The sequence below is a fragment of the Ictidomys tridecemlineatus genome, chromosome 10 (genome assembly GCF_052094955.1).
Source record: "Ictidomys tridecemlineatus isolate mIctTri1 chromosome 10, mIctTri1.hap1, whole genome shotgun sequence".
NCBI classification, from domain to species: Eukaryota; Metazoa; Chordata; class Mammalia; order Rodentia; family Sciuridae; genus Ictidomys; species Ictidomys tridecemlineatus.
In genome coordinates, this window is record NC_135486.1 from 38413238 (window position 1) to 38436936 (window position 23699).

The 23699-nt window shown below is 43.9% G+C and overlaps 1 protein-coding gene across 3 annotated transcripts in view; it reads right to left on the reverse strand.

Moving 5' to 3' along the window:
• Kcnh1 (potassium voltage-gated channel subfamily H member 1) overlaps positions 1-23699 on the reverse strand; it is a 357017-nt gene that overhangs the window by 86059 nt on the left and 247259 nt on the right. For all 3 annotated transcript variants that reach the window (XM_005329450.5, XM_005329451.4, XM_040278700.2), the window contains one exon: positions 18555-18807. In XM_005329450.5, the coding sequence (XP_005329507.1) occupies positions 18555-18807 (253 nt within the window). The remainder of the gene's footprint in view (positions 1-18554; positions 18808-23699) is intronic.

Genomic DNA, 23699 nt, shown 5'->3' on the forward strand with positions numbered 1-23699 from the left:
GTCATGAGGGATCCCATGAATTCGCGAATGAATGGGATTACTGTCTTTATAAAAGGGATCCCGAAGAATTCTCCGGCGCTCTTTCTGTCATGTGAGGCTATTCTAGGAAGCAGGCAGTCTGCAATGTGGAAGAGGGCTCTCATCAGAACCCGACTATGCTGGCACCCTGACCTTGAACTTCTAGCTTCCAGAACTGTGAGAATTTTCTGTTGTTTATATGCTGATCCAGTCTACGGTATTTACTATAGCAGCCCAAACTAAGACAAGTACTAATCCCACGTAGAAGTCTGACTCAGAATACGGCTATCAATCTCCTCTAAACATCTGCTTTTCCCACCTAGGGATATTCTTCTGACCTTTCCTAAAGACTAATACTTCAATGTACGTCCAATGCTAAGCCTAATTAATTCTGGCAGAGTCTCCGGCTATAAATACATTAAAATGTTTATCTTGTTTCTAAATGGTCAGCACAGACACAACACAAATCTAAATCCCCAGAGAGAAATATTCAAGGGATAGGAAAAATGTTACAAATGGTGAAAAATAATATATTCAAGGGAGCTGTCAGCCTTCACATCCAAATCAGCCAAGCTCCGGAGCTGGAATCCAGGAACCTATGGCTCATGTGATTAACAGGACAGCTGTCAATTAAAGTTTAGGAGGCAATTATACTTTCAAGCTCATGGACAGAGTTGACTTTTTTTAATCAAACACCAAGAAGTGTCCATTCCAAGAATAGAAGATACTCCATGGACACAGCCTTGTCCAAGTACCTCCCAAATGCAAGCAAAAACCAAACGGACCAGATGTGTTACGTCATCTCCCTGTGTGTCTATGGTTCCAATACGAACATGGTTTGACTGGCTCAATGTAAGTTGGATACAAGCTTGGCGTAGCTTCTAGGTAAACACATCTTTGAAACTGTGCTATTTACAGTCCCTTAGCAAGTTCTTTTTTCAAATATCTTTAATATAGGTGGGATAAGTTATGGCGGGCATTAATGGTTGGGAGAATTTTTTTCTGTGGTATGCTACTGGCTGTTGTGGAAATGGGTCCAAATAGAACTCTCCAGCACGAGTTCTAACCATCAGTGCTGCCCAACTCATTTGTACATATTAAACATGCTGTAACACTTCTACACTGTCCACAATAACCTATGTTCCCTGTATAGTCACATAGTCCTGCTCCTCTAGAGAATGCCCTTCCTCTGAAACAGGAAGGTAGATAGTTTTAAAAAGGACTCCAACCATTCCCTTCTCTGTCGTCACATGCTGCAACTCATACCAAGAGGAGGAACTTAATTCTCCTCCCCTTAAATCAGGGTTGGCCTTAGTCACTGGATGAATAAAATCTGGCAGACATGAAGTTCTGGGATTTTGAGGCAAGATCATAAGGAGCCTTGTGGCTTCTGCCTCTTGCAATACTTACTCTTTTGGGACTGTCCCTCTTAGAATCCAATTACTATGTGGGAAACAGAAGCTGAAAAAGGGGTCACATATGAGTGCTGTGGTCCTTAGCCCAGCTGAGCACTCAGCTGACACTCGGCCTCAACTGCCTATCATGTCCATCAGCCATCTTGCTGACCCTGCCCAGGCAAGCCTTCAGATGACTGCAGCCCCAGCACGGAATGGCAAGACAAAAATCACATTTATGGATAATCAGCAACAGATAATGGAGAATATACAGAAGCACAAAAGTACAGGGCAAGAAGCTTACGAGACCCTAATAGGGTAGCTCAGGGAAACTAATACATTCCCTACTATTTAGCAGAACATTCCAAAGCTTCCAAGCTCTAAGCTCTGAGCCACATCCTTCATTAGAGAAATGAGACAAGAAAAAACAAGGAGTAGCTTTGACAGGGGAAGATTCTCCTGGGCATACAAATTTTGAAGATCAGTGAGAAATGTATAATTTACAAAACCTGCACTCTACTGGGTTGAAATGCAGTGTAATTAAGTCAGAACAATTGAGATCTAGAAGAAGCCTACCGGTGACTGTCTGATTCTTATTATCTCATTTAAACAAGACCCAATATATAAGCATTACTCTTCTTAAGTGAATTTGGAAGTCATTTTTCTAATTATAGGAACATCCTTCAAGTAAAATAATAATTCCTCAAATGCATTTAATGTATGAATTTTACTGTATAAGTTCAGTTTATAAATAATTCTTCAGGGGCATACCCACTGCATAAAACAAAGGAAAACCCAAGACATAAATAAGTGTTTTAGAAATGACAGTGTTCTTATTATAAAAAGTTTTCCAGTCAAAGATTTTTGACAGAAACAATCAATGGAGAGCATTTTCTACCACAAAAAGCATTTCACGGTAAGATAATCACAATTAATCTGTAGGGTCCTGGAGTCTCAGTGTTGTCATATGTTGGATTTGGTTTTCAACCCAAATTGAAAATCATACAATCTTCCTTCCTGTCAAGGCAGCATCTGGGGTTTAAATTGTCTGTTAGTGAGACTTAAGAATGTGGTATCAGAGGACCTGTCAGATTCAAAAACAAACCCAGGACTATTCTGGCAAACGAGAAATGTTTTTATGACATGCACGAGTTAGGAAAACTGTCAAAAGGCAGGCTGTAGGGCATTTGGCAGGCCTCTCGCAAGTTACACACGTTGCTGGGAAGAATGACCACCCGCCCAGGTCAGAATTGCAAATCAGAAGCCAAGACAAACCCTACACCCACATTTCCCTCTCATTTGCTAGTGAGAAATGATCCCTCACTCAAGAACAATAAAAGTACCCCAATGCACCGGGCAATCAAAGGACTCAGACCAATCAGCTTATTGATTTATTTATTGCATAGAGACGGTGGGTGCAGAATGTAAAACCTAATGTTCCAAGTCTCTAAAACACTAATGTTCTAAGTGGATGTTCTGAGCTGGGGATGAAAGGAGGGTGGGGTGGGGAGCAAGGAAAGGCAGTCTAATTAAAACTCCAGGCAAACATCCCTGTAATCATCAATCATTCTTCCTCCCCTGCCCCCAGTTAGACACAGCTGCCTCTGCTCAACCTGGACTCCTGCAGCGGACCCAAGCAGCCCTGTGGAGCACCAACGGGGAATGAAGAACAGTCACAAAGCACAGGTGGGAGGCAGGACAAGAGCAGAGGTGCACAGGACAGGCAGGGGTGATCTCTGCAGGGGCACAGCGCAGGAGACCAGCAAACCCAGACTGGCAATTTGGTTTAGGGAAAGGCAAAGGGAGGGCGTGGGTTGGGAGGGCGTGGGTTTGGAGGGCGTTCCCAGGGCGCATTTAAGAGGTTCTGAACAGGTCACTGAAAGCCTCCAACAGCCTTCCAGCATGTTCAGGAGTTGCAGGGAAGAAATTCTGAGCTAAACCTTACATCCGAGTTTGGAGCTCTCTAGAGAAGGCCCTGTTTATTCAAAGACAGACTCGGTGAGCTTGACAGGCCAGGGGGATCAAAGCAAAAGTGATGTTTCTGACCTTTTCTCTTTACTGTTCCCTATTATGTGCTCCTTAAAGAAGTGCTTATGGTGAAATCTTGAACTAAACAAAGCTCCAAAGTAAAAATCACTCTCTGCTACTCTAATCACTAACCATTTCTAGGCTCAAAACAATTAGAAAAACCTCAGTCATTCCTGCAACAATTGTTGGGCACTATTCTGGGAGCTGAGCCTGTTGGGGACGATGAGAGAGGAAATCGTGGGAGGGGGCATCCAACTCAGGCTCAAGGGTGAGGGAGTCTTCAAAGAGGTGACACCTGAGAATTGAAGGATAGTTCAAATTAGCCAGCAGAGCTCTGCAAATGTCCTGAGGCACAAGAATCTGGCTCCCGTGGAAGTGAAAACCATTCAGAAGCCTCTGGATTACTCATATTTTGGATTATCTTCTCCCTTGCTCACCTTTAGCAATGAGTGTTACCCGTATGTTTTGTAATCCTTTGCGGGAAGACCCTGGTCCCCTCATGTGGCAGGCAAGCTCACCTAAGTACCTTCCATCCTCTCTACACTGAGAGTGGCCAACACTGAATTCTTGTGTAGCCGTCTAAAGTTCTGGCTCTGATTCTGTTGGGGGTTGGGGGGGCTTCTAGGGAGGTACTGAGAGAGTTGCCGAGAACACAGGGTGCACCGAGGGCTGCCCTTCTCTGCCTACCCCATCCCTTTTATACCTTGTCCCCAGGACATCAGGAAGTCCTTTGCCCTCAAGTCATTTCCAGACAAGAGAGGCCTTTTGTTCACTTTCCCAGGATGGCAAAAGGCAACTGCAGAAATCCTGGCAAAATAAAGGGAGGCTCTGAGGAAGAGGCAATCTGTCTCCTGGCCCTAGGAAGCACTCTGCTGGTGAGACATAGAAAGGGGACTGGATTGATCTTGGCAGATCGGTCTTGGCAGAATATGCACATGCACTGGACCAGAGAGTTCAGGAAGACAGTGACGAGGATGTCACCTCCATTCACCATACATGCTAGACAGACATGAAGATAGGACCCAAATTTAACTAAGACACAAAGAGAATGTGTCTTCTCCCAAATCTCCTCTTTCCTGGAACTGATCTATTAGGTTTCCCAAGAACTTGACCAACCATTCTCTCCACATGAGTTTTCCGGGCAGACAGGCTGGCTGCGAGCCCAGCTCCACCTTGCTGGGGGCTTTTGCTGGCCCCTCTCCACCCTCCAGTCACACTAGGGCTCTCAGGGTCCCACCAAGGCAGGCTCTCCTCAGGGCCTTCCCAGCATACCCTCCAAAACCCATCCTGCTCCTCAGCCTGGATAACTCCTGCTCATTCTTTGACTACATCCAAATTTCCTCCCCAATCCCTTGGCTGGAGAAGCTTCCCACCATGTGGGCCCTTTTCACAGTTTCCCTTTGGAAACATCTATGATACCTGTAAATGTGCGTCCCAGCTCTGTCTCTGGCACATAGCAGCCACTCAGTGGTTGGGGAGTCCAGAAACAATGGTGACTTACGAAACCTCTCCCAGCCTTGAATCACTCAGCTCTAAAACAGGGGTAAAAATGTCTCCTTTAGAGCTCTTGTAAGGTTTATGTGAAAAAAGGTAAAGCACTTAGTACTGTTCTTGGAACTCAGTGGGTGCCTCAAAAACAGCAGCCGCCACAAAAGAACCATCCTCTTCACATCCCAGAGGATTCCCAGTCCCATTTTAAAGGGAGGAAAGTGAGTTCCAGAGGGGTTCAGTGACTGCCTGTGGTCCATCAGCTTTCCCTAGACTGTGATGTGGCCTCCAAACCAGGAGAGGCTACACAGTGCTCCCGGTGGGCTGCCCCCTGCATCCCCTTCCTCATGCGGCCCTCCCCACTGAATCAGTGGTCTGTGAAACCGGCCTTGGACAGGCAGCACACGAGGTGATAGAAGAATAAACGAGCAGGAGAGCTTTGACCTTAAAGAACTGTGGGCTAGGATTTCAGTTGTTCCTCCAAATGAGCCCTCTCCTCTTACGGTAATAGAGCCAGAAAAGAATGCAGACTACATCCCAGTTAGGTGTGGCCCTTTGTCCAGGTTCTGGTTAAGGGAGGAGAAGGGATGTGTGTGATTCATGAAAATACACTTAAAGGGGGAGGACCACGAACTGCTCTTTTGCTTCCCACTTTCCTGCTGACAGGAAGAAGGATATGAGTTATTCTGGACCAGAAGGCCCAGGGCAATGATCTATTGAAAGTGAAGCAATACTGGGAGGAGCCTGGGTGCCTGACACAGGAAGTTGCCATGCCCACTCCCTTATACCTGGACTGCTACATGGAAGAATAAACTTCAGTCGTGTGTCAGCATCTATCATTTGGGGCTTTAGTTAGAGCAGCTGAACCCAGGTCCTAGCTGATGTGAGAGTCCATGGTCTGGAAGGGCAGGGCAGAATAATATGTTGGGCTCCACGGCAAGATGCTTGCATAAGGTGAGAAGTTGTGGGCTTCCAGATGTCTGGGGGACCAGGTGGTAAAGTGTTGACAGAGTCTCAGGCAGAACATTCAAAGCAAGAGCTATAATGACTTCGCCTGGGTGCCTTGGCAGATCCACCCGCTTCTCTGCCCAACCCTGACTGACCAGAGAGCCTGCATTGCTGAGGATTCACTGTGCCAGGCTCCAAGCACCCAGTCTGCCTCACCCAAAGGTATTGAAGTCCAGCCTTTCAAGTTTTTTGAGGAACACTTAATAACTCTCCCATGCATATTTGGGGCTATTTCCCCAACTGGTAGGTAAGCAAAGTTCTGACATCTTATAAATGTTGCTTTCTCTTATCTGCAGTCAAGCTACAAAGCCCTTTTTTATCCTCAATGCAAAAACCAAATGCTGTTGGAAGTCTCTGACCTCTGTTTCATCTGCTACCATTTACAGATGTGAGAACACACATCAAAGACAGACAGACACAGTGGAAGCCTTATCAACTCGCCTTCCTGTCTGAGTTGTGAAAACACGCTAATAGGGATAAAGCTTCAGCTATAAGCTCCGGGGCTTATCTGATTGTGTTGGGGCATTGTGTGCTTAGCCCACATGTTTTATTGGATTTCTTAGGCCAATGAAGAAAGCAAGGACTGGAAATGCAGAGGTGGCCTTGGCTCCAGGGACAGGCCTGCATTTCTTCCTACTTCTCAGAGGGTTTATCTATTTCTAGAAAAGTTGATCTTCATTTTAGGTTTATGTAGGAGAGCTCAGAGATGTTAAAAACATTTTTCTCTTTTGCGGTTAGTACAGAAAAAAGCAATAGTTATGCTTGTCTTCAAACCACCTCCATACCAGAGTTGGGATTCTGGAATGTGTCACATGTTTATCTGGTCAGTGACACTATCATGAGAACCTTGAAGTCATAGGCCGGGTCTTAAGGGAACTGCTTCTGACTTTGTCTTTCCCAGGCAGCTATCAGACTCAAGTTCCCATAGGTGGGTTGTGTCTCACCATGTCTTTGCACACACTCCAACGCAGCTCAACCACTTGGCCATGCCTACTATGGACCAGGCAGTGCCCCAGAAATTCAGGAGGACAAAAATGGAACATATGAGGTTGTCTATATTCAAGAGGCTTATAATGTAAGAAGACCAAACTCATATATATGTGTAACACTAAAGATAAAATAAAACAATAAAATAATGTAATATTCAGATGTGGGGGAGGTTGGGCTAGGAAGAACTATGGAAATTTCTCGGAGAAGATGAGGAGACATCTGACCTTACAAGGTAAGGCAAGAGGATTTAGATAAACATGAAAGTTGCAGATGATATTTTCCAAACAGCAGGAAAAAAACTGAATAGTTGGGAACTAAGACCCACTCCAGGGTAAGTGAGCACCACAAGGTGGGCCTCGCTATTGGGCATCCTTCTTAGATGTAGACAGAAAGCATCATCTCTAATATTAGATCTGGATGGAGGATGTTTGGGCCCCTACCTGTGTAACTTATTGTTCCTATCTTGGTTCAGAACTCTGGGGAGATGGATACGAATTACTAAGCATACCTAAGGCTAGAACCTGCCATCTCCATTTCTCCAGTCACCCCACTCTTGCTCCTGACCTTCATAGTCTACTAACACTGCTCTCCCCATGGTCTACATAAGTCCTCTGATCACCCTAAAAGGCAATTTTTAGTCCTCAATGTAGTAAAGAGCTGTGGTTCTAGTATGTATGTATGTGATTTAGCAATTTGTAGAACTTTGAATCGAATGTCTTAGGAGACCATAAAATACAGCTGTGTCTTGCAATCCGTGATACCTTCTATTTCATTAAATATAATTCTGTGACATTTGCAAATGCCCACAGCCTCCTCCCACCACACCTTGGCTGCTTTGCTTTGCTTTCCTTCTTGGCTCCTGCTTTCCTGTTTTCTGCCCCTCTTCAGTCAGTCCCTCTCAGGCTCCAACTGGTATTCCTCAGGCTCTGCTCTGGACCTTATTCCTTCTTACCCTCCCCTCTGTCCTTGGGCATTTCCATCCTCTCCTCTGTTTCCAATTGCAAACTGGACATTTATACTTCAAGCCTTGATCTCTCTTATAAGTCCAGAATTTTCCCACATTGACTCAGTGAAAACCCCCCAGATCTGATGCTGGAATTGGTCTCTTTCTGGGAAATCCTGCCTGTCCTCCAGAGCTGCCCACCCCAGTGAATTCTTTGAGTCATCCCAAGCTTCATCTTGCCCTTCTCCAAAGACAATATGTGACTAAGTTCAGTTATTTGACCTAAGAAACATCTCTCGAGTCTGTCCAATTTTCCGCTGTTGTAAAGTCAGGTCAAACCACTCTCATCTCTCAGCATCCTCCTTGCTAGTCTCCCTGCCTCTCATCTTGGCTCTGACCCATTTTCCAAACTACCAGGATGATTTTTCTAAACACAAATGCAATTCTGTCTTTTTCTCTTTGAAATTTTCACTGGCTCTCCGCTGCCATCCATCCAAATCCTGAACAAAGTTCAAGGCCTTGGGGCTGGGGATGTGGCTCAAGCGGTGACGCGCTCGCCTGGCATGCGTGCGGCCCGGGTTCGATCCCCAGCAGCACCACATGCCAAAAGTGATGTTGTGTCCGCCGAGAATTAAGAAAAAATAAATGAATGTTAAAATTCTCTCTCTCTCTCTCTGTGCCCCCCTCTCTCTCACTCTCTCTTTAAAAAAAAAAAAAAAAATCAAAGTTCAAGGCCTTGTCCACCCGCTTCAGAATGCTGGGCCTCGAGTATGTTGACTACTTTTCATTCCCAGAAGTGTCTCCTAAACCTTCGCAGATGCTGTCCCCTCTCCCTGGAGCATTCATTCTGTAATCTCCTCTCCCAACCCCCTATAGTCCCTGCTACACCTGAGGGAACTCAACTCAGACATCCTCTGTCTTCCCATGGCTGGGCCAGAGAAGAGGCCCGACTATAAATCCCAATAGCACCCTACTCCCACTCCTATTATAATCCCTTGGAACCATAAAATGCACATTCGTTTCTTTGATAAGAAGGTTCACTCCATGAGAGATGGGTCTGTGTAGTTCACTCTTGTATCCCCAACTCCTGAACACCACACCTGGTATGATTATGGAGCTATCAGTGAACAGATAGGACCGAGTGACACAGAGTAAGGAGCGCTAGGATACAAAAGACCCAGAATGCATGAAGCTGCATGACTTTGAGGGGAAGACTGGTCCCCAATCTAAGTGTAAGAACCCAGGTAACCTCAGGTACCTACATAGTCATCCTGACCCAAAAGAAAAGAATTTGCTGACTTGCTCAGGAAAGCTCCCTTAATTCACTGTAATTTGCTTTAATGCCAAGATGTGGTTTACAGGTAAATTTAAGAATAAATAAATAAAATGCATGTTAGAAATTACCCTACGATAATAATTGCTCTTCTAAAGTGTTAAGACTTCATCTAAAAATGGGTCACCAACTTTCCTTGTGGGGACCTTACTGAGCATGAGCCAAAGGCTGGCATCTCTAGCTTAATGGGGGCTCACAGCTAAATGGTGAAGCTAAAACAGTGATTTGGAAAAAGCATGACAGTTCTCCTTCTATTCTTCACGACTGCAATTAGATAAAATTAAATTAGCCCAACGTCTCTCCACCAAGCAGATTATAAATTTTCCACTGGAAGCAGGTGAAAGTTTTCTAAGATCCCTGCAGATGAGAGCTGAAAATTGTCTTTATCTTCCCGTTTCTGGTTATTTATAAAAGAATATGACATGCATTGCAGAAAATAATTGAGATATATTAAAAAATAAAAATTATTGAGTCTACCATTCAGAAAGTGTTAATATTTTGATAAATCTTTTCTTCCAAGCATATACGCATTTTTATGTAGTTGAGGTTATTATATAGTCATATATTCTGACTTTTCCCATTTAAGATTATATTTGAAACATTTTTCATGTCAATAAAACTTCCTATCATTATAATAAATGCCTTATAATTTATTATTCCACCAATTTCTCTGTCTGGACACTAAATGTTTAAGAATTTCCTTTAGAAAGGAATGACAGATATAACTTCCAGTGCCTTCAGGGACTGTACACCAATTTTTTAAATCGCTCAAGCAAAAGCAGAATTAAGAAAGAGAACCTGGTCTCCGCCCCACTCTTAATCAGATAATGTGTGCATTATCTAATAGAGTATTTTTGTGTTTTTGAAGTTCTAGATTTTTCATGCTATCACTCCTCGCTAGGAGTGTAGATTTAATGTAATTGCTTTGGTTGATGGAACAGATTTATGAATATTAATGCTTGGTTGGAGTGTGTAGAGAGACATGCCAGCGTAGCCTTCTCTCCCTGTGCCAAGTGCAAGCTCATGTGCTGAGTGGAAGTAACATCCATCCAGAAACTTCACCAGATCCTGGATGGAATGTAGAGCAAGGGAGCGCAGGGAGGGTAGGCAGTGGGGATCCTTCTTCTCCCCTACCCCAACTCATAAGAATCTTGGGAAGCATCTCCAGGAAGGATTTAGCTTCCCTATCTCTAAAGTCATGAGGGTTTACACAAAGCTGTTGTGGTTGTTTAAAATCTTTGTTAGTTAAGCATTCTATCTTCACGGTCTGGCCACCCTCCTTTCCAAGAACACTGAAGGGAGGGGTTAGATCGTGCATGGAAAATTAATGTCGTTTATTTTCTGTCTAGATAAGTAAATAACAAAAGACATCTATTCAAAAAATGAAATACTATTCTTTTTATAGTACTGGGGATTGAATCCGGGGCCTTGCACGTGGTAGGCAAGTGCTCTATCACTAAGCTACACCCCAACCCTAAATATCATTCTTTTAAATTATGTCTTTTAACCAAAAGCATCTTAGAAACTTGAAATAATGCTTTCTCAAAGTCTATTTGAAAAGTTAAATTTTCTCATTTTGAAACTAGCATATGCTCTTTTAAATAGACTTGAAAAACAGAAAAATATTTAAAAAAAGAAAATTAAAATTTCCTACAGCCTCACAAAGAAGATATCCAGTATAACACGGTGGTGAAGATGTTGATGGGCTTTCATCCACGAAAGTTTTCCCCCCATCATCAATGAGACCATATTGCATTTTAAAATTGTGTTTTACTTACTTCATTGATCAGAAGAATTTCTAATTACTGCGTAAAATTCCTTGTGAGCATTTGATTGGCTGCATGCCCATTAAAAATCCTCTGGTAAAAAACTGATCATTTAGGGAAAAAAAATGATATGTCCATCTTTAGTCTCTGCCCCCCCGCCATTTCTATTTCCTATTCCTTCCATGGATTTCTCAATCTGTCATGAGCTCTGACTTCTTTTCCTGGTTCAGAGCCATCTTTCTGAGTGATGCTGGACCCTCCACTTGGATGTCCTACTGGCCTTTAGATGCAACAAGCCAAACAATCTTATCATTGACTCTCACAGAGCCTCTTCCTGCTGACTTAACCTTCTATGCCAATACCTCCCTTTCCTCCAGTAAACACTTACCCAGACATCAGAATCACCTCTCCTCCACTTGCTCCCCACATCCTAGTATTTAAAACCCTAAAGACTTCTCCCTGGTATTTTATTTTTATCCATCTGTCCCTCCCAACAAATATTAGCAGATTTAGCAAAAATAGGATGTCCAGTTAAAATTGAATTTCAGTGAGTGAATAATTTCCCTCAAAAAACATATCTTGTTTGTGTTTGGGGAAAAACTTATGCTAATAAGGACTTCCCATTTATATGAATTCAAATTCCCCTGGCCATTCTGCACTTAACTTGGGAGCCCCTCCAAACCCCACTTTCCTCGTCTACATACGTGCTTTGTTCCTATCATAAGCCAAGGGCACCAGATGCCTCCCCCCCATCTCCCTCTCTCTTTACAAATCATAATGCTAACTGTGGCATACCTCTCTCACTACCTTTGGTGGTCTCCACGGCCTGCTCCTCATGCTGACATTCAGAGCCATCCACAGATGAGCCCTGACATGCCTGCTGTTCCCATAATTTACTGCTTCCCTGCATGATCCTTGGCTCCAGCTCAAGTGCTGATCTTGTGATTAGGTAACCTACCCCACATTTTTCCTTCCCCTGATCTGTTATGTACCCTCCTTGCCATTTAGAATACCCTCATCACCTGGTATATAGATCATGAGGAAGTTTATCCTACCATTTGATAGGTCTAGGAAAGTTGAAAATTGGCAGCTTCATGCTGTTTAAGCTAAAGTAATAAAAGGTCCCCTGCCTGGAGCGTCTTGCCTTCCCCATTCATCATCCCACTCTGTCCCACAACAAACATCAAGTACTGACTGCCTAAAGCAATGCTTCTCAAAGTGTGGTCCTCAAGCCACAGGTGTGGAATCACATTTAGGGCTTCTTGGCACTGTAGTCTCTGAGGCTACAGCACTACAAAATGAGAATCTCAGGGAACAGCTGGGACTCAGTATTGTGAACATGCTTCCCAGATGAGTCCTGCACTCAATGAAGCTGAGAATCCCAGGATCCATTGAAAAGTGGCTCAGTCTAGTCGGCCAACACTGGTCCCTGATCATGTCCTGCACATTCCCATCCTGATGCCTCTCGGGGCTTTGCTGCTCTGACCACATCAAGACTCAGCCCATCAAACTCCTCATGGGCAACCCACACCCTGCTCAACTTCTACCTCCTCCACGAACATTTCCCTGATCACCAGGAAGTATACAGATAGAGGTACTGGGCTGCTTATGGTCAATAACCATGTATTGGTCTCACTCAATTTGACAGAACATTCCCCCAAGACTAAGATGTCTTTCTGTATTCCCAATGAAACTAACACTGTTATGCTAATTTCATATGTTAAAACTTCCTAATTTCCAGATAAATGGATGCTGCATTAATATCCAAACAAAGTCAACAGCAAAGAAGCTAACTGTCAAGCAAAGATGAGTGCCCTCCAATGTAGTAACTGTGAGAAGGACATACTCCTGTATGTTTAGGAAGGATGTACTTGTAAATTTTAACCATGACAGGACTGCAGATAGGACTTGTGTCACATAAGACAGTCTCGCCCATTAACCTTCCCCCCATGGCCATTCCTGCCCCACCCCAACCCTGTGATTAGGCTTTGGCTCATCTAGAAATTGACCTGTCTCTAGGTGACAGTTATACTTGGATCTGTTTCACTGCAAATTCCTCCTTCCCTCCCCTTCCACCCCATCCCTCCTCCTCCTCCCCCTTTGACTCTCCAATCCCCTTCTAAATCTTGCAGGTTCTCCTTCTCCCAGTACCTCTGGACTCTGACTCTCCTACTCATCTCCCTTCTACCGCCCACTCTGGGCCTCACCCTTTCTTCTGAGCCTTCCAGCTCTTCTCCATGCCTCTGCATTTGTGGAACCCAAATCCTCATGTCACTCACCTGCTTAACGTTCTCTCTGGGTCCCTCATCCTCACAAGGTCAAGTTCAAACTTGTTATGGTTATGTGCTAAAGGCTTAGTTACCAGCCTGTGGCACTATTAGGAGGTGGTGCCACCTTTAGATAGTGGGGTCTAGTTGGAAGGAGGAGGTCACTGAGGTGCAAATTTGAAGGGTGTATTTTTTACCTGGTCCCTAATCTGTTTCCTAGCTATCATGAGGTAAGCAGTTTTGCTTCTCCATGCATAATCCCAACATGATATTCTACCTTACCATAAGCTCACAGGCATGGGACCAATCAACCATTGATTAAAACCCAAACCCACGAGCCAAAATAAATCTTTCCTCTAAGTTGTTTTGCTCAGCTTTCTATTGCTGTGACAAAATACCTAACATAAGACTCTTACTTTGACCCATGGAGCCAATCACAGTCCAGCCTGTGTCTCTCAATTCCACTTCATTCAGTAAACAGTCCCTGGTACCTTCTATGTGCTGGACCCTGTGATAAATGCCTGAGATATGAAATCAAAGGGACCTGGACTCACAGAACAGAAAGATGAATAATGCAAACAGATGTAGTAGGATGGGCTCAGTAGAAACACAAGAGGATTTGAGACTCTTAACCAAACTAGTGGTTCACTTTTTCAAGGCTATGACTAAATCTCAAGTCTAGATCCAGGCCTCTTTCTACTACTTGATGCAGCCTGGCCAAAAGACTTCCGACGTTCCAACAGAATGAAAGCAAAATGAAAAAACAAGACACAAGATGACCCATGAACAAAATGCAAATCAAGTACTAAAATGCAAAACCCATTAGTTACAATGAAGTGAGATTTTATAAATACGGCACTTATAGGATGGAAACACAGTGAGATAAGCACCACCCTGAGGCTGATCTCTGACTCATCTATGCTGGTCAAGGAACTGAATACCAAGACGAGAATCTACATGTAGAAGCGAACAGCACTTTGGGGTAGGGACAAAATGATACTTAGGTCTTTTTATTCTAACATCTTTAAAGATTCAGAAGAAATCTACCTCTCAAGAATCTAATAAATAGAATGGGCATATTAAAGTGTGAATTTATTTCAAGGAGTCAAGAAACTAAGTTTGAGAAACTGCTATGTAATTTCTAAGAAAATTCCAAAAGGAGATTGGGGGAGGGTGTCATATCAAATATAAGGCAGAGAGAAGAACAGAGGGAAAGAGATTTCTAGAACCTTCTGTTGTCAGAGGGCAGCATGGCTTTCGATGCAAACAGGATGTTGTCTAGATTTGTGGGACTATGTTTTTAAATTGTGGATTTTGATCATTTCAAGAAAGCAATTTAGTAGGTCATGATGTTCATTTAAAAAAAATAGAGCTGGGTGAAATGGCATATGACTGTAATACCAGCGGCTTGGGAGGATGAGGAAGGAGAATTTCCAGTTCGAAGCCAGCCTCAACTTAATGAGGTCCTAAGCAACTTATTTGACAGCCTGTCTCAAAAAATAAAGGGCTGCCTGTGTGGCTTAGTGGTTTAATGCCCCTGGGTTCAATCCCCAGTACCAAAAATAAATAAAATAAAATAAAAAAGAAAGAATAGCAGCTAATAAAAAACACCATGTTGCATTTCATACAGTGAAAGAAATACTAAATTTTATGTAGCACTGTATGTATACATGTATTACTTTGCAACATCATGCACATTTCATGTGGTGGGTTGCAATCATGAAAAGTCTAGAAGACTTTCATTAGCAAAGGTTCTATTTTTAACACATACTAAATACACTCAGTTATGAGTACTGACCTTTTCTTCATTCTTGGAGTCGGTGCTAAAATTAATCAGAGAATGGGGGTGGAATATTGGAACTGGAAAGAGGAAGCAAATTAGCAGAATGTAAATGAGTCAACTGATAACAAGAGACCAGAGAGCAAAAGAATGAGACATATGAGCTCTGGATATTTTTCTAAAGTCTCTGGCTTGTGATAAAGATTCCCTGGATATTATCCTTCCTCACTGGAGCACTGGGTATATCGCAGCTACTCAATGGGCGTTTCTTCAATGAGCCCCTAGAAGCACTTGCATTTTCTCTGTGGTAATACTTGTCACAGAGTGACTGCTGTCCTTTAAATGTCTGTCCCCTCCATTACAGCAGTTCTTAGAAGGCTGGGGCTATGTTTGGGCCACTGCTGTCACCCTCACCCCCACATGAAAGTACCTGATGTAAAGCAGGTGTTCAATTAGGTTTTGTTAGATTTAACTGAAGGGCATCAAAAGACCATCAACATCTAGTTCCAACACCCATTTGATGTTTGAACCCCTTTGCAAGAACAAACTGATTTGGGCTCATTATTCTGTTGGGGGTGGTAGGCACACGCCTGTAATCCCAGTGGCTCAGGAGGCTGAGGCAGGAAGATTGCAAGTTTAAAGCCAGCCTCAGCAACTTAAGAGAAGCCCTAAGAAACTTAGTGAGACCCAGTCTCAAAAAATAAAAAGGGCTGTGGATGTGGCTCAGTGGTAAAAGCACTCCTGGGTTCAATCCCCAATACGGAAAAAGTTCTACTGAGAGCAAAACAATATGAAAACTCTAAGTTTCTAGGGAGCAAATAGCTTGGGCTCTCTTATGCCTCTTGACTCCAAGGAAAGGCTAATTCAAGGACTTGTCATGTCCTTTTACAGAATAAGGACCTCTTAACAGATTATTCAGGATATAAAGTCTTGGACCTAATTTTAGGACCCAAAACCTGGCTGCCAGGGAACATAGGAGGTGCCTTTTCTAGTCTGGACAGCTTGAGGGCAGCAAACACTGTGAATCCAAAGCCGAAGAGCTATTCGAGTTCCCAGCCACATTGCCACCTCGAGCAGGCAGATGCCCAGGAGGGTCTGGATTTGGAGAAGCAGTCAATGGACCAGGTCAGCCAGACTGAGGGGAAGCAAGGAGGGGTAGTAAGTACCATTTGCTTCCTCACCTCTGCCCAGTTCCATCCTCCATGCCAGAGTCTAGGTGTCTAAACCAATTCCTAACAGAGCAGGTGTTTAGGATGGGTTGTTAAGGATGGCCAGAGTATGAGTGTATTAGGTAGATGGTGCTGGTCTCAGGCTGGATTCCTTGGAAAGGCACATGGTGAGTTATCAGTGGAGAAATGAAAGATGCCCTGCACCAAGCGTTAACCCAAATTCAAACTCAAAGGATTGCTCCTAGTCACTAGTCTTTCTCAGCCAGGTAAACATCCTGACAGCTATTACCAACACAAAAATTAAAAAAGTTCTATCAAGGGTATTAAAGGTGGAGATAAAAGCCCTTTCCGTTCAGATATACCAAAGCAAAGTCTTTAACCTTCCCGAGTCCTGTTCCTTATGCTCTATCAAACCTCACTTTTCTGTGGCAAGGCAAGGAGCAGAGTATCTGGTCCCCAGGTCAATGGATATCACAGATCCCAGAACACTTAGCAAACAGGCTCAGTCTCCAGGCCCCTCCCAGAAGCTACTCCAGTCTCCCTCTGACCATCTGCCAGCATATGCTGAAGGAATATAAATCATCCTGGGTTTACCCTGAATCAAATGGAATCAAGAGGGCAAGTTGGCTTGGGGCCCAGGGAGAGAGAGAGAGAGGCTGCAGATTGTATACTCCAGCTCCAAACAGTAACAAAGTTTGGGAATTTTTTTTTTTTTGCACTAGGGATTGAATCCAACAGTACTTAACCACTGAGCTGTGTCCCCGGTCCTTTTTAGAGACGTGTCTCACTAAGTTGCTTAGGGCCTCACTAAGTTGCTGAAGCTTGACTTGAACTTGTGATCCTTCTGTCTCAGGCTCTCTAGTTTCTAGGATTCTAGGCATGTGCCACCATGTTCAGCTTCAGTTTGGACCTTTTAAGCAAATAATTCTATCTGTCTCTATGTAGTTTGTATCTCAATAAAACTAAGTTTCTAGGGAGCAAATAGCTTGGGACTTCAGTGTAACTCAATCTCTCCCTGCCTTAATTTCCAGAGAGATCATATATCAAAGATAAAACATGTGCTTATAATATCTAGCATTGCCTGGTAACATTAAGGGCTGTTAATTATCATTAGGATTATGGCACAAAATGGGTGAGAGCAGAGGTATGTTATATAGGGGTAAGGTGATGGTCAAGTCTGAGGACTCCATGGGCCCCATCAGCCATGAGGAGATTCCCTTAACCTCTCTGAACTTTAATGTCTCATCTACAAAATGAGGATAATAAAGCCATTTTATAGGGTTACTGGGAGGATTAAGTGAGAATCTGTATGTAAGCTGTTTGGCACAGAGTAGATGCCCACAAATGATGGCTCTTATGATGATGGTGATGGCTTGTTTCCCTCAGAGGGACAGAACCCCAAGAAAAACATGAGTTCCTGATGAGTTCCTCGAAAGCCACCCATGTTCAGTGTCCCAAATATCAACATGTCCCCCCTGTCCCTGCTCTTTCTTTCATGTCCCCTATCACTGTGTATGGTGTTCCAGCTTCCCTGTTCTCCAAGTGAGAAATCCTTCAGTCCTCTCGACTGCTCTGTCTCCCCCAACAACGAATTCCATCTCCAGGCTCTGTTGATTCTACTTGTTAAATATCCCAATTCCGTCTGCTTCTCTCCATCTGCCTGTTACCATCCTAGTTCAGGCCACCATCAACTTGTCCCTAGATAACATGCCTACACAACCTGGTCTCCATGCCCCAGCCTCCCGCCTTCAATCCAATCTCCAAGCTGCAACTTCTGTCATCTTTCTAAAGACTAAATCTGACCATGCCTTTCATCTTCCCTATCCTCAGTGGCTTCCCCAGGTCACATCCAAGGCCCTTTATGTGGCTTCCAGAGCTGGATGTGATCTGCCAGTGCTCCGCTCTCTCCAGCTTCATATCTTGTCAGAGCCTCTCTCATTTTGGAAACACTGAGTAACTAGCAGTTCCCAAAATGAATCTGTGTCTCTGTCATCCCTCCTCTTAGACTATTCCTTCATTCCTTTTATTCTCTATGCTAACTGGTTCTCAATTTTTCGGTTTTAACTTAGGTGTCCTTTCTTGGATACTGGATTGGATACCCCTTTCAATGTTTTTTGCAAATATCTGTTTGTTCATTTTTCTCCTAGACTGGGAGCCCCAAGGACAAAACCATTCTTGTCATTGACTATCCCAAGTGCCTCAGACAGCACTGGCACAAAACAGGCACTTAAATATTTGTTGGAGCCTGCACCAATTGGCCCTGCTCTGTGGAGCAACCTCTGGTTGAAGGTGACGATGACACTGAACTGTCGAGCAGCTAAGCCAATCTTGGGTACTAGAACCTGTCCATTCAGCAAGGGAAATGCCTACCTAGGATAGCCACCACCTCATCATCTTGAATCACCTCCAGAGAGCCAGAGACCACAAAGCAGAGGCTGTCGACACTCTCTCCAGCGTGGTAGATGAGGTCCCCTGGGGCACAGTGTACTGTCTGGAACTCCATGGCTAGTGCCCGCAGGCAGCCATCGCTGGCCAATCGGAAGGCTGGGTGCTCCTTGAACACCTTGCGGTTCAGATGCACGCAGATGTCAGCCCTCATGTCCTTGGGGCAGATCTGCAGGACCTGGATGGGCACAGAAAGAAACAGTGTGAGGGTCCCCATTGCAACCTCCAGTTCACTTCCTTCAGCACCCCTGGGGCAGCAGCAACACCCCACAAAGCCCGACTTTACTCTTCTAGCCAAATCCTGCCCTGGCGGTGCTCCCATTTTGTGGGAAAGACAAGCAGAGACTAAAATAATCTATACTGACTGCTCAGGACACAGGTCTGAGGGTTGGGACTGGGAATGTGTGGGACTCCATTCAGGAAGTCTTCTCTAAGGTGACATTGAGGCCAACACTTGCAGATGTGAGTGGGCCACGTGGAAGAACAACATTCCAGCAGGCTGGCAAACAGAATGGTTCTGAGGGGGCCTAAGCAGTCGCCATCATGGAGGGAGGGGAGGGTGAGGAGAAGAGGTGCAGGGAAAACAGCAAGCTCGAGGGACTCTAGGTCAGGATTAGCCTTTGGTTTCATTCTGGCTTTGATGGGAGGATCACTGGAAAACATTTTAGCAGCGGTGGGATGAGCTGACATATTTTAAGAGGAATACTGCAGCCACAGAGTGGGTTTAGAGAGCCCTGATTGTAGGGTGGAGATAGTAGAATCAAGGAATTTGTTTAGGTCACTCCTAGAAACATCCCAGTATGAGGCTAGGGACCTGGGGAACTTTGTCAGTGGAGCCAAATTCAGGTTACATTCATAAATAAGTTAAAAAAATCAAATTGACATGTAACAAAACGCACACACTTATGGGGTACAGCATGGTACTTTGATACATGTATACAATGAGTCTTGATCAAATCAGGGCAATCAACATACTGCAGTATTTATCATTTCTTTGTATTGAGAACATTCAAAATACACTTAGTTCTTTTGAAATATATGGTAAATTTGTTGTTGACAGGTACAAAATTACAGTTGGATAGAAGGAATAACTTCTAGTATTCCATAGCCCAGTGGGTTGATTATAGACTAAAGAATATATTATGAATGTAGAACTGACATGATCTGCTGATGGACTAAATATGGGGTATTATTGAAAGAGATGCATAAAATAACATTTATTGAACACTTACTGTGTACCAGGCATTGTTAAATACTTTAAAATTATTCACTTAATACCTATTTATTGAGCACCTTATGGTATAACAGGCATCATTTTTAGTTCTGAGGATGAGGCAATGAAAAAGATATAGACAAAAATCCTAACCCTTTTGCAATTTACCATCTAGTAGGAGCAAACAGACAGACAAATAATATCTAGTGGTGAGTGTCAAAGAGAATAACAAAGAAGGAAAGGGAAAGCAGATGAGGGACCCAAATTTACACTTTAAAAGTGTTGTGTGCAATAGCTAATGTGGTCTTCATATAAACCCATGATATAATGTTATTGTGTCAGTTTTTCAGATGAAGAAACTGTTGCTCAGGGAAACGACATAACTTGCCCAGAGTTGCACAAGCAAGAAATAGGATAGGAGGGAATCTCAAACCTGTTGGTCACATCTTAACAAACTCTTATACTAGGCAGCTACACAAAACAGCTGGGCTTGTAATTTTACTTGCAGCATTTTCAAAGAAAAATGGGAACTGTAAGGGGACATATAGGTCTCATCTTCTCAAACAATGAAAACATTTTCAGCTTTTTCTAGAAGGAGAAATATTTCCCTGAACTGAATTTTTGTTATGAAGCCTCTTCATGGCCTCTTACATAGCAAGCATTCAGTAACACAATAGAACACCTTCAAGTGGACTTTTCCAGTGAATTCAGGAGTGGTTCTGAAATAATTGCTCCCACCCTCGTCTGTGAACACAGCATGGGGCCTACAATCAAACATTCAGTGAAAACTTTTCCTTGCAGTGCTGGGAACTTTTCTGCCCCTGCTTCTCTGCCTTAGCACAGGCCATTTGCTGAGCTCAAATAGCACCTTGCTCTTGACAACTTTATTTCCTATCCACCCACCCACCGGGTCTCTGCGTGGAAGCTCAGCAGTGGGAAAAGGTCAGAGTCGAAATCCCGACTCCTTCCCCATCAAGTGACTTAACAGCTCTGTACCTCTGTTTTCTTGTAAAACACAGACTGGTAACATTGACTTGCAAAGGTTAAATAAAATCACATCTACCAGTACACAGCTCAGGGCAGCGTAGCCCCAGCAGGTGACTTAATGAACATCCCCTCCTTCTGGGTACCCGCTTTCTGGGAGTGGGGATGGAGGACTCACAGAGGCACACAGAGCTCAGGCTGCCAAACCTTTGGCAGAGTGCTTGCTAAGTGCCTCGCTCCATAAGGCTTATGAAAAACAAGGCTCCTGCAGAAGTGAAGATTTAATTTGGGTTTCTTCTTTCCAAGCAGATCACCAGAGGGCAGGGAGCAGGTGCATGTCATATCAAAATGGTGCTCGGTAGTTTGGAACCAAGATTTATTCTGCAGGTGAGTTCACCTTTAAATATTTGGTTTCCTCTGACTTGGGCTTTGCTGGCAGAGACTGCTAGCAAACAAGGCAAGGCATGGAGGCAATGTTTTATTCATGGGCTCTGATCCCAGAGCCCACAATATGAGGAGGTGAGAGAATCTGGAATGGAGGAACTGCAGACTGCTGTAGCCTTTGGGCATTTCCATCTTCTCATCTACTAGCTCCACAGAGGGGTGGACGGTTCTCAACCCCACTGGCAATCCCCTCCCTACTGCTTATAGGAGGAGATACCCTCCTCTTCCTCGAGAGCCTCAAAGGCCACAGGGATATGTCACTGAAGGCTCATAGCCTCCCCCAGTTGGGCAGGACTGGGTCAAGGTTAAGAGAGAAGATTTAGATTCAGGCAGATCTGGATCCAATCACAGCCTCAGCATTTGCTGGAAGCAATACTTAGCTTACTGAGTTTTCATTTTTGAATTTGTGTGTGGATTTCACCCCCCCCCGCCCCCGCAGTACTAGAGACTGAAGCCAGGGATGCTCTACCACTGAGCTATATCCCCAGAAATTTTTGCTTTCCTTAAATTCAAGACAAGGTCCAAGTTTCCCAGGCTTGAAATTGTGATCTTCCCAAGTAGCTGGGGTTACAGGAGTGCACCCTGCACCTGACTCCATCATGCGTGAGAATTTTTGCAAGGATTCCATGAGCTGTTGTATGGAAGGTCCTAGAATAAGCAAATATTCAGTGCCCGAGTTGTCATTTTTGATGTTATTGTAGCAGCAACATCATGTCATCAGAGGGAGTCTTTGTAGTTCAGAAGTTCATAGCTAAAGGACCTTAGAGGACATCTAGTTTCCAGGTATTATAAATGAGAAAACTGAGGTTCAGAGAGACAAGCATGTGCTCAAAGTCACCAGCTACTTACCACTAAATCCAGAGTGTTCCAGAACTACCCTGGTAGGTTCTCTCCCTAGCAGTTGCCCGTCATAAGCCCCTGCCAAGGGGAACAGCCATTCGGGCCACACTGGGCTCTGTAGTAAGTAACCATAGTGAAGTTCATAGCTATTTCCTCTCCTATCTGGGCCAGGAAATGGGACAAATCCCAAAGCCCTCCACAACAGGGAGGGAGAGGGAAGGTAAATGCTGACTGTGTCATCTCTCACGGGCAGAGGCCCAGCCTAGCCCTGCAGGGAGGGTAGTGGGGAAAGGCTTCTTTCCAGACAACCAGATTTACAAAGGCATTCTGGGGCCTGGGAAAAGGAGCTCCCGGGCAGAGAGATCAAAGTTCCTTTCTGCTCCATCAGCGGTCAGGAACCCACAGAGCCTACAGGCATTGTTGAGAGAGAGGCACAGAAAAAATAGGGACAACTGGGGCAGGGGGTTGGCAAAGCTGGGGACTCAGTGCGGCTCCAACTCCCAACCTGCCCATCCGGGAAATCAGAACCTCATCATCAAGACTCCTGCTTCTTCCCTCCAGTACATGTTTTCAATTTTAAAAGGGTGGGGGAGGGAATCGAAGGAAAAAACTTTGGAGTCAAAGGGAAACTGGGTTCAAATCCTAGTTTTGCTGTTCTTTGCTCCATGACCAGGGGCAATTAGTAAAAGGATTTGGGCTTCTTGTCCTCATCCTGTCAACAGAGATCGCAGCAACTCCCTCCCATGGCCACTGAAGGCCAAATAAGGTTCTGTTGCAGGGGCAGACAGGCAGGAGAAATTAAAAAATACATTTATTGTCAATGCACGGTCAAGACATGATAGCCGATGCTATGGTGGTGCTGCTGTAGGTCTCATGGCACAGTCAACAGATCCAAAGTGACATTTCTTTTAAAGTTGAGGGCTGATTTTAGTTCATTTTTCCTTTTACACTGTCACTTCTCAACCAACTATTCCAATGAAGGAAGATAGGAACATGGACAGCTGATCCCAAAGGCTAGTTGAATTCGGACTTGAATATGTCAATAGGTATTTTTACAATAGTGTTTTGGTTTTCCTAATTCTAACAGAGAAAAGGAATCGGTATTTCCCCAAGTATGTACAGATTGGCAATAAAGGGAGGAAATGTGGTAGAAAAGACTTAAGTAGAGAAAAATTGAGCCAGGATGGAATCTTTGCTTTTAGAAAATGTACAAAGGAGACGATTCATAAATGAATAATAGAATTTTTATCTAGATTGACAGGAGGGAAGATGAGTGGGGCAATATCCTACAGCACATGATTTAAGGGGAAGGCGATAAACCTCATTTAACAGGAAATAGCTAATTTTAATGCGATTTAAAAAAAAAAGTCAATGTTCATGCAAGTAAATTCCCGTTGAACAAAAATCAAAAGTTGGAATAAAGACTAGATTAGTAACAGTGATGTGCTACCTTACAATGTGAATCAAAAGGAAAAATCAGTAGTACTAACAACCTCCTCTTATCATGACCTGATTCTCATCATTGTCCAAATCTGGGAAATTCTGTTCTGGATAGTTAGACTTCCAGTTTTTCTCTTTTCCAGGAGGCA